Here is an 11,560-nt window from a genome sequence, read left to right as displayed (position 1 = left end):
TTTCTCCAACATGAATCCTTGAATTACACATGAAACTGTAATGTGCAGTCCTTTAGGAACAGACTGCTCCAAGTGTGGGTCCCCCACAGAGTCACAAGTCCTGCCAGCAAACCTGCTCCAGCATGGGCTGCTCTATCTCCATGGATCCACAGGTGGTTCTGCCAGGGCCGTGCTCCAGTGTGGGCTCTCCACAGGGTCACAGCTTCCTTTGGGTGCATCTGTCTGCTCCAGCGTGGGGTTCTCCATGGCCTGCAGGTGGATATCTGCTCCACCATTAACCTCCATGGGCTGCAGGGACACAGGCTGCCTCACCATGGTCTTCACTGCAGTCTGCAGGGGAATCTCTACTGTGGTGCCCGAAGAACCTCCTTCCCCTCCTTCTTCATGGTCTTGGTGTCTGCAGAGTTGTTGCTCTCACATAGTCTCACTCCTCTCTGTGGCTGCAGTTACACAGGTTTTTCTCCCCCTTTCTTAAATATATTATCCCAGAAGTGCTACCACTGTTGCTGATGGGCTCAGCCTTGGCCAGAGGTGGGTCTGACTTGGAGCCGGCTGGCACTGGCTCTGTCACACACAGGGAAATCTTCAGCTATTTTCTCACAGAAGCCATCTCTGAAGCCTCTGTGCCACCAAGACCTTGCCACACAAACCCAATACACCATCAAAGTCATGCAAGGCTCCATGTTCACCATGTAGGAACCTGGTTCATTGTCAGCTCCTGCTTTGAAGAATGCATTCCAGCATGGTCTTTACAAACACCTACAGTACAATACCTACAGTCTCCAGATGCTGCCATGAAGGTCAAAGCTCTGTATTTATCTACAAAGATGCTTTCTGGCATAGTAGCACACTACATTTTTTCTATGCTGGTTCTTCCAGATGTGTGAGTTTTGATACAGCAGGATAGAAGGAGTGGAATATTAAAGTAAGGATGTATGACAGGAAAGGAGAGGTAAAGTCAAGCAGTGTATTTTCCTCACTGCATTAAAGAAGAAGTAAGGTCCTTACTCATGTTGCTAACCTAAGTAAGCAGCATTCCCTGTCCCTGCATCTGGTGTAGCAAGCACTCTTCCACCTCTTTTTCATTTTTGTAGATATCACTGTGGATAGCGTGTTTGAGGATTACAGGTCATACAACTGGTGAGTAGCATGACCTTCCAATAAATGAAAAGCAACAAAATGAGTAAACACTTGTCAGTTTAGAGAAGGTACCAAATTATTTAGGGACACTGCCAAAGACCGGATCGATGATGACAAAGTGTTACCATAGAAACGCTGGCAGATGTATCTGGATGCACAAAGTGAGCCCACCAGCTGTGCCCTTAGTCTGTAGGAATGGCACCTCTGAGCTGGGAATGTAGCATGATTGAATCAACATGGAAAAGTAGGAGTAATGCTAAATTAGGAGTAAACGTCTCCTTTAGAACTGGTTTATGGCTGTCCTCAACTTTAGTTTGCTGAGAAGCTGCAAAGAATTCACAGTAGTTAACAAACGGCAATACCCAGGTTGCATGCCACCAATACTTGTCAAAGTTAAGTCACTGCAGCGGCCTTCCATCCCAGGCCTAGGGTGTGCCCTATGCTTTCTCACACAGGTCCGTCACTACTAGAAGTTCAGGTTTTAGCAAACCACCATTACCTCCTGCCCTGTGGGAAATCTCAGGAATGTCTCATGATACCCTGTGGTGCTGATTACCTGAAACAGCGTGGGCAACAGTCAACCAGGCAAGTGAAATGTGGAGATTCAGATGCACAGCGCAGTGCTGGTGGGACATGTTTATACGCGTGAGGGGTTTCCTTGTTACCTGTGTCTGCTCAGGAACGGGCATTGTGTGGCCTTTTGGGTTGGGTTTTGTGATCTTGCCCCACGTGCACCTAAAATTCAAAAGACTTGGCAAGATCACTCACCAAGGACCGAGGAGGAGTGGGACCGTGCGTTGTCCAGGCCACTGTCCGGCCCCACGCTGACATGCTTTGAGGGCTGCCTGTCTGTACAGCGTTTGTACTCGCCCCAGCACGGCCATCGCAGGCCCAAAGGGGGCTCAGTGAAGGAGAATGGAAACTGCCATTGCCATGGGAAGTCTTTAAAGTACTGACAACTTTGGTGGTCGCTTACTTCAGACAACAGGTAAGACGGTCACGATAAAACGGTAATAATTATTCTTTCGTTGTAGCGTAAATTTCCTCAGAAATTGGAAGACAGCAACTAAAAAGCTACCAAATGCTTTATTTGTCTGTGAAACGGAACTAACACGCTTGTCAGTCATTCCGCAGAATTTCCCCCTCATCAAATCACGGCCGGCCCGAGGCGCCGCCTCACGGCTCGCGCCACGGCGCCCCCCGGGTCCCGCCGCCGGCTCGGCCCCCGCTCGGCGATCGATTGCTCAGGCCCGCCCCGGCCCCGCCCCCTGGAGGGCCGGTCTCCGCGGAGCTCGCCTCGGCAGGCCGCTCCCGCAGCGGGAGCTCTGGCCGCGCCGTCCCGCCGAGCCGCCGGCGCAGCGGGCGCTGAGGGACGGTCCCTCTGCCGTACCAGCCGCCCGTGGCGCGAGGGGGGCGCGGACAGGTGCTGCTGCCCATGCTGCGGTGGCTGATCGGTGGCGGCCGGGAGCCGCAGGGCCTGGCGGAGGTACGGCGGCGGCGGGCGTGGCGGAAGCGGGCAGAGCAGCTGGCGGCGGGGGGCGGGGCCCGGAGGAGCCTGGGGCGGGGTGGGGAGCGCTGTCCCTTCGGCCCGGGGCCGCTGGCGGGGCTGCTCGTGGGGGCAGCCGCTCTGGCGGAGCGCGGCGCCGGTAGGGGACCCCCCGGGGAGTTTTTTGGGGGGAGCGCTGGGAGGAGGGGGCGCTGGGCGGTGACCTTCCCGTCGGGGTGTGCCCGCCGTCTGGTGGTAGCGCGGCCCGGCGCCGGGCTCTGCTGAGCAGGGGCCCGTCGGGGCTGGCGCGCAGCCTGTGAGGCCTTCGGGGTGTGCGAAGGGGTAGCGAGCTTCGCTGAAGAGAGGGAGGGGAGGGGAGGGAACCCCCCCAAAGCACGAGGCGGATTCCCTGGGCTGAGCTGCCCAGGCGCTGGGGGACGGGGAGCCGTCTCTGTCGGGGCGTCCCGGCGTCCTGCGCCGCCCTCCCCGCGGGGGGGTTGTGCTCCTTAGCTTGCTAGCAAGCCGGGTCGGTAAGGTGAATTGTGGGCAGTAGTGTATTGTTTGTGTGGCCCGGCTGAAGTTTGTAGTAGTCTTGTAGCATTTTTCCATACTTTCTCATCTGTAAAATAAACTAGGCCTACGTGGTGCACAGAACGCTGACGTCCTTTCCTTTGCCTTACTGGGAAAAAGAGTTTTACCAGATTTGAGGGAGAGATTGCTGGAATTTTCTTTTCTCTAAGACCCTACTGAAATTCCCAGCCTGGGTGTAACAAGAGTTAACACTGTCACTGGGCTCCTTGCACACAGTGCTTTGTGATTTAGACACGTATGAGGAAGTAATTATTTTTCAGCTGCTGTCATGACAATATCATGTTTTTTTTCAAACGGCAGTAGTTACTTTGGTGGATATTTGAGTCTATACTGATTTAGAATGATGACGTCTGGGAATGCCTCTGACCTTTGTCATCAGTCAAAATGTTGTTTGTGTTGCAGTTATAATTGGCAGTTTATGTGCAGTTGCTTTTAAAGCAAGATGGGAAATACACAACAGCTTTCTAAGATGTGCTAGGAAACTACGCTGGTGTGTGTTCTTCTTCAAAGTTTAAACTCTGGCTATGGTTTAGTTATATTGTGATTTAATAAAGCATGAGTCAAGGTCTAGTACAGTTCTTCCATTGCCATTTGTAGCTTGGTTAAACCTGATCCACAGGACCTGTGTTCCCATCGCTACCACTGATTTACTGAAAGATAGTGGTAGTTTTTCTTCCTGAATAACAAATATTGATAAGGGTTAGATAGTCCCTAAACTATTTTTGTTCCCTTTCCCTGCATAATGTGATACTGATTAATCTAAAGATCATCTCCATAACATTAATTCTCTCCTGTACCCTTCCTAAATAGAGAAGGAAGCCCATAGTAGTGCATGGGGTATGGACTTAAGGTGCTGTTTCATGTGCTATGGCTGCAGCCAGTCATGAAAAGACTAGATGTATTAGTGACATTGCACTGAGTGAATAGAGAAAGCCTCTGGCAAAGCTGCCCTAAAGTTATTAAATGTAAATTTTTCCCTACCCACTTCTTTTTTTTTACTATGGAATTGAAAATCATTTAGACTTAAGCTCATGAATCTCTCCAGTTGATGTCATGGTGTATATCTTAAGCAGGGTGGCTCTGGGAATGTGAGCAGTCCAACTGCAGTAGCATTATGGTCTGCATAAGCTAATTTATCATGCTCTGTGATACATATGTATGTCTGTATACTCTTGTATCCATAGTTTTGGTGAATGGCTTCAGAAAATCACACTTTTAAATGCTTCGCATCCTGGGGGTTATAAGTTGTTGTGAAGCTGAGATGACTCTTGCAGTTTTTTTACTATTATTGTAGTGACGCTTACAGGTCCTACATAAAAACATGCAAGTTGGGAATGGATTCCTCTAGCATCAGCATCTAGCTTTCTCTTCTAGAAATTTGGTGTTGCCACAAGAGAGTTCAATCAATAATTTATACAAAAATAGATTTCTTCAGAGAAAGAATGGATATATAACCCAACACTCTGGTAAATATTAATGAAGATCTGAAGAAAGCATAGCTTGTTGTGTGAGTACAGGGGGAAAACCTGTTATTTTGTTGTTTATAGTAGTTCATCAGCACTCTACCTTTCAGTGTTCACAGGCATTCATAGATTTAAGAAAAAACAGTATTAGACACATTGTTCAAAAGAAGTAATGCTGTCTTGTACTGAGTAGGGAGCAGCAACAGAATATATAATTGGGATGTTCGTGTTACAAATTCTGACTTTTTCAAAGTGGTGTTATAATTATTTTGTGAATGTATTTTCTGTTGGTAAGCAAAAATGGAAGTCTGCTGACTACAGTATTACTAATCTCATCCAGTGATGCTGAGATTTGCTTAGCATTTTTAGAACTCAGGTGTTTTTGGTTGTTTTTTTTTTTTTTTAAGGAATGTTTTGATTAACTTTTGACAGCTGAACTCCAAGTTTCCATATTTGTACAACTTTTCGTTATAACCATGCAGACACTGCTTGCATTATTTTAAATGGGAACTGCTATTCTCACATAATTACATAAAATGAGGAACAGTTGCTTCATGCAATGCATCAGATAGCACAAAACCAAGATAAAATCACAAGAACTAGCATTTTGACAACCTCTTCATTTTAAAAATAAACACAGATTTCTTTCCCTTTTTATTAACTTTGTCATTCTTAACTTCTGAGGGATAGGATCATAGTACCAATATGGAAGAAATAGAAAATAATTTATTATTCCTGCAGGAAAATGTTGACATTTCTGATGATAACCTGTGTCTTTCACACAGGATTACCTGTCATGTATGCTGCATTTGGCACAGTGTTCAGTAATTACTGTTTCACAGTGTAGGTTCTGTTGAAGTCCTCAAAGATGAGACAGTGCTGGAAGTAAGATGATGTTGACTGTCCTGTAAAGTAAATCTTGAAGGAGGAGAGTCCTGTCTCTGAGCTACTACTGAGCTATTTAGTTGTTTCAGAATGTGGAAGACCTTAAATACAAAAAAGTTGTCTTCTGTTGAAACAAATTGATGATTCAGAGTAGCAGAACTGTCCTGCTCTGAAACTGCAGTCTTATGCAATATTTTATTGACCCTGCCTAGTGATTTTCTTGCTCTGAGTGATTGATTGTTCTTTTAATTAATAGTCTAGTTGGGGGTAATTGCAGATGCTGTTCTGTGAAATGATTGATGATTCTGTATGTTTAAGTGGGTTGCTTTGGTATTTTGTGAATGGAGTCCCAATGGATGATTTGTATATTATGTGACATAACAGCATTTTTTCTTATTTATTTTAAAAATATCATCTTTATATAGGATTTTAAAATTGAATGGCAGATGAAAGATACTAGAGGTTCACAGACCTTTCAGAAGAGGTGTAATGTAATGAAAAACTGAATGTATGGTGCATTGAGTCATGCAGCTGGCTCCACATGACAGCTCATGACTAAACAGGGTTTTCATCTTGGTGTGTCAGGGATTAAAGCAGTACAAAATGTTTTTGTTAAAACAGAAAATACTATATTATAATTTTAAATACATGCTATAGAAAGATATTATTTACTTCAAATAATAAGAAATTATCTTTTGTAATGATTTTCATTAAGACAAAATGGTATTTCAGAAACTTAACTTCAAATACTTTCAAACGTGAGTCTATATGTAGACTGTTAGACATTACAAAGACCTGATCAAAATAATTATGTCAGAAAAAAATAAATGTCATTCCTTTTTTATGAATTTTAGAAATCATCTGTACAGACAATTGGTGAAGATCAAATACAGAATCCTTACACGGAGCTCCTTGTATTGAGAGGTCATCAAGATATAGTACGATTTCTAGTGCAAATAGATGACTGCAGGTATGAAATCACATTTCAAATTGTTTCACAGCATCCTTGGCAATACTTCAGAGAATATTTATGAAAATGTAGTAATATTTATAATCCTTTTTCTTTTTTTATGGGGGAGGGCAGGAAAAGCCTGGAGTTAAAAAAGGCAAGGGATGAACACTCCCTTTTCATGTTATGTTACTACATCTTTTGGCTTCTTTTGCAAGTTACACTTTTATGAGAAAATTATGGTGATGGAGATATGCTTCTTGGTACAAATTAATTTGTTTGAAAGAAATGCCTTTAGCTAATTCAGCCCCTCCTTTTCAGGCTGCTCCTGGGTTGAATGTTCCCTTCTGTACGTGCATACACACACTTTCTCTCAGGACAATATGCAGTAGTGTCTCCTCCTGTTCTGAGTGGATATATGTGTTGTATGTTTTTGTATTGAAGACAGCTGTTATTTCACCTTTTGGTTTTACAAAAGAATGTAATGGTCTCCTACAGATACACTGTAGCAAATGAACGGGACATTGTCAACAATATTGAATGTTGCTGTTCCTTGCTTTCCAGTCTTTTGTTACAATTTCTTCTGAAACTGTAGTGCTTAATTCAGTTGAGGTTTGGGTAATGCACTTTTTTTCTGAACTTCTCAAAACTGGAAATTTTCACCCTTTATTCAGAATGACTGCTTAGTAAAATTCAACATATGCCTAATGTCTGCATTACAGATCTCTGATTTGATCTTGTTCATCTTGCTGTCCTTCTTTGAAACCTGACGGTTCCTTTGTTTCTTTCTTCCAGTGTTTAGCTGCATGCACTTTTTTTATAATTCCCTGACAATCTTTATCTGTTCTGTTCTTAGTTCCTTGTAGCTAGGTCCAACTTCATTGTGAACTCTGAGGACAGAGTTACCTAAAAACTGTAAAACTGATTATGAAGCACAGATGAAACCACTACATTTACCATTGTCACTTTAGAAGTGTGACTGAGAGAATGAATGATGATAGTTTTATGTTCTGATCAGGTTTCTGTCCTATCTTTGTCCAAATTAGCCTTGCATGTTCTCTAATTTAACTTAATCCTCCAAGAGGGGAAATACTTATTTGTCTTAAAAGCCAGGTTGTGAAGCCCTTAGTCAGTAATAAGTGTAATGACTCTTGGCTGATATGGAGAATTACTTAGAAAACCTTTAGAACTAAGAGCATAAGTGATAGGCAGGAGTCTCTGTTAAGGAGGTTTAGTAATTTATATCTCTTATGGGTTAGGCACAGAAGGGGATTTTTAATATATTTATCAATACACTACACAATGTTTACATGGGTGAGCATTTGGCTTATATCCTTGCAGTGTGCAGCAGGTATTTTGTGAAGGAGGGTTCTCTCCTTCCCCAGGTACATTGATCAGGCAGGTGGTCTCTTCCAAATTTGAATGCCCACAGAATGCTTTCTTCTAATAATTTTGTAAGTGTATGTATATATGTGTGTATATATATATATAGATATAAAAAAAATTCACAGAAGACTCCATGGAGAATTTTTAGCTTGTCAGTTTTCATTCTTAATGTCATATTCATATATATCTACATCTATCTTAGAAATATTATGTGCATTACCATAAAATTTATTTTTCTGTGTTATAGTAATCTACCAGAAGACTCATAAAAATGGAAGAATCTCATGGGATTTTTTCCAGTCCTTTTCTTTTCCCAAAGAAGTTACTAAAATAACCTTTCCTCAAAGTACATTTTTCCCCAAACACAAAATGCAATGAATATGATCAGTCTTCATAGAAATACCAGAGTATACTTAGATTGTACACACTGCCTGATGCAAAAAAATCTTTCACCATTTTGGGCTTCATTGTATGATAGGAGGTAAATTATTGAAATTAAGCTAATGATGAGTGTAAGACTAAAGCCTGGATGGCCGCATTGAAGATAGGTTATGAAATAGCGTATGGGTAAGGAGTATGTTATTTAGCTCATTAATATTCTCAGAGTTTGAGGAGTTTAATAGCTTCACTGGACAGTAATTCTAAGGTTTTATTTATCAAGAATAAGGTAGTTTCTGGACTGTTAAGCAGCTGATAATATTTTCAGTTGATTCTTTTCAGTAAAATTAGTATTGTTACTCAGCTTCTGAAATGTTTTTATTTAGTTTCTATAGCTATTCCATTGTGTGCTTTTTGTCAGCTATTGTAAGCCAAGTTTCACGCTTCAGGTCTTTAGATAGTATCATCTTATTGAGAATTTTGCAGAAGGATTTTCTTGTTTTCTCAGTGGCTCAGCTAAAACCAGTGAGTGGAAAATTTTCTCAGATTGGTTTTTTAAGATACTAAATAAATCCTGTATAAATGTAACAGAAAGCTGTTTGGTTTTTTTTTCCTTCTTCTCTCTTGTACTTTTTGGACACGAATTAAGGGTTATATTGATTGGAAGATCACTAAAAAAGGCTAAGCCTCACCAAGAGTTTTCCAGAAAATGGACTGAAATAAAATTACATGTTATACTCTAGCATTTGACACCTTAAACTAAACAGTTAGTAAAACATTTTAAGAGTAGCTTTTTTTTTTGTTGCTCATTTGCCCATTCCTTGCTTCTTCAGGAACTTGGCAAGGTTATAGACCAGGGGTCCTCAAACTACGGCCCACGGGCCGGATACGGCCCCTCAGGGTCCTCAATCTGGCCCCTGGTATTTACTGACCCCCCTACCCCCCCCAGCCCACCAGGGGTTGGGGGGGAAACCAAGCAGCCGCAGATGACTGCCTGCCACTCCAACCATGCACCAGCCCCCTGTTTAAAAAGTTTGAGGACCCCTGTTATAAATGATGGTGATCATGACTGGGAAAGAATCAGGTGACCCATGGGTCTGCACCTTGGTGAGCAGGATGTAACTGTAGGATAACTGACTCTACAATATACCTTTATTTTTAAACAGAAATCCTGGTTAGAAGATGAGGAGGACACAAAAGAGCACTCTGTTGAACTTACATGTTGATGAATTATACTCATACCTTCTTTCAAACATCAGTTTTCTTCCCAGGATTTTAAGTGGCAGGCAGCTCGAATATTACTCAAGAAAGGAATTGGAATTTAAAGGGTTATGGCTGAATTGTGAGGAAGTTGCTATTTTAAGTTCTTGACATTGTGATAAAACAAGGTGTAATAGAGCTAAAAGGCAAATAGAGATAAGGAATTAATGTTATCAGAGGTGTATGTGTAAAATTGTTTTTTGCTCTAATCTTGATTTGATATAAAATAATGAAAGATAAGAAGAAAGTACAACTTACACTTTTTGCTATAGTAGAATAAAACACGAGGAAGAAGGAGGGAGGGGACACACCCCCTATGGCTAAGACTTACCTGTTAGCAAGTTTCACAAATGTAATTGCAGAGTCTAAAAGAAAGGACATGTATATTGCTAGTGAAACCATTCACAGCTGGTAAAAAAATCAGAAGTGACATAACCTCTCTTCTTCATGACTTTCTTGTACATAGTACAAATCTTAGTTCTATAAATATTAACTGTTTAACCCTTGGTGAAGGCTTAAAAAAAAAAAAGAAAAAAAATAGAAGGTAGGTATATTTGCAAGAAAAAACTTAATTCCAAGTTTTTTCTTGCAAATATAAGGTCTTAGTTCTGTTCTAGGCTTTCTCAACTCACAGTATACCTTTACGGGAATAGCTGGGATGTGTGTTCCAGCTGCAGTGTGGCTGTGGTGGGGCCGAAGTGCAAATATAGGCAAATAGTTAGATACTCACTCTAGTCTAGGAAAAAAGATTGAATTTAGGTTGGACTTTGTTACTGTGAGATTAACACGCCAACATGAAACTGTTTTTGCCTCATATGGTGTGCCTTCCAGCTGGATTTTTAGCAGAAATCAAAATTAGCACCTTAACTGCACTTGCTTTGGGAGTTATTTTAAGTCACAGTTTAAAGTATCATGATTTAATACTGGGCTCCTCTACTCCTGGGCTGAACTCAGATGAGTGGTTCGTAACTTGTTGGATGTCTTGCAGTCAGTTGACTTGAACTCTAAAACCAAACACCATTAGTTAGTTATTTGGTGTGTAAGATCTCTTAAACAATAGAATTGGTTCTGTAATGTGGGATTCTGTTTGTTATAGTATGTATTGGAATTCTTAAGACTTGTTCTTATATTAAATATATGTTGATAAACACCTATTTAAATGTACTGACTTCAGTTTATAAACTGTAATTGGCATTTACAAATACGTGTTTATTCTTTAAAGCCCGAGTCTGATACATTTTTCTTACATAACTGTTTACTGCTTTTCCATTACATTATGCTATATTGAGTTTTCAGAGCTTTTTTCCCCCCCCCCCCCCCCAGGTTTGCATCTGCAGGAGATGATGGAGTTGTATTTCTGTGGAATGCTCAGGTTAGCCTTTTTTTTTTTTTGGGTGGTAGTGATGGTGGCTTATGTGCTCTGGAGAACGTAGGAGTTGGGAGTTAGAAATGTCTAGCAGTGAAAAAGCAGAATAAATGAGGATTGCTGCAGAGTTACTGTTTGAAAATGGAAAAGTGGAGGCAGTCTGTCAAATCTTAGTTTACAGTGGAGAGCTAGGAAAGTAAAAGTTGTATGAACCCAAGAGAACAATAAGTTTTAAAATTTAGCATGTTTTGAGAAGACTGATTTTAGAGAGATTTGAGCTGAAACGATGATGTGAAAAGCAGAAGTGTGTATGAACTTGAGGCTTTAATTCTTTTAAAATACCTTTGTTGCTTGCTGTAAACACTGAAATGTTGACTAGGAACTCAACAAATACATAGTAAGGTCCCAATCCTGCCAAGATTATGTACTTACAACTTAAGTATATATATTTCAGTGGCTCTGTTAGTAATATCTATTTGTAGTATAACCAGTTAGACTAAATGGAGAGCTTAGACAAAATGGAGAGCTAACACAAAACTGTATTGGAAAGACATGGGAGTCAGCAGAAATTAAACATTTCAGGCAGTGCAGAAACAAGGCCTTAATTGCTTGCTGTGATAAAAGTTTTCTTGTAACTTTTGAAAACCTTAGTAAGA

At 41.4% G+C, this 11,560-nt stretch overlaps 1 protein-coding gene across 6 annotated transcripts in view; it reads left to right on the top strand.

Annotated features, from left to right (window-relative positions):
• Positions 1 to 2,403: 2,403 nt before the first annotated feature.
• The window catches only part of WDR41 (WD repeat domain 41), a 49,080-nt gene continuing 39,923 nt past the window's right edge, over positions 2,404 to 11,560 (top strand). For all 6 annotated transcript variants that reach the window (XM_055790313.1, XM_055790314.1, XM_055790312.1 and 3 more), the window contains exons 1-3: positions 2,404 to 2,626; positions 6,420 to 6,535; positions 10,862 to 10,910. In XM_055790313.1, coding sequence (XP_055646288.1) covers positions 2,576 to 2,626; positions 6,420 to 6,535; positions 10,862 to 10,910 — 216 coding nt within the window. In that variant the 5' untranslated portion in view covers positions 2,404 to 2,575. The remainder of the gene's footprint in view (positions 2,627 to 6,419; positions 6,536 to 10,861; positions 10,911 to 11,560) is intronic.

Source organism: Falco peregrinus, chromosome Z (assembly GCF_023634155.1).
Source record: "Falco peregrinus isolate bFalPer1 chromosome Z, bFalPer1.pri, whole genome shotgun sequence".
NCBI classification, from domain to species: domain Eukaryota; kingdom Metazoa; phylum Chordata; class Aves; order Falconiformes; family Falconidae; genus Falco; species Falco peregrinus.
This window is presented reverse-complemented; position numbering and strand designations above follow the sequence as displayed.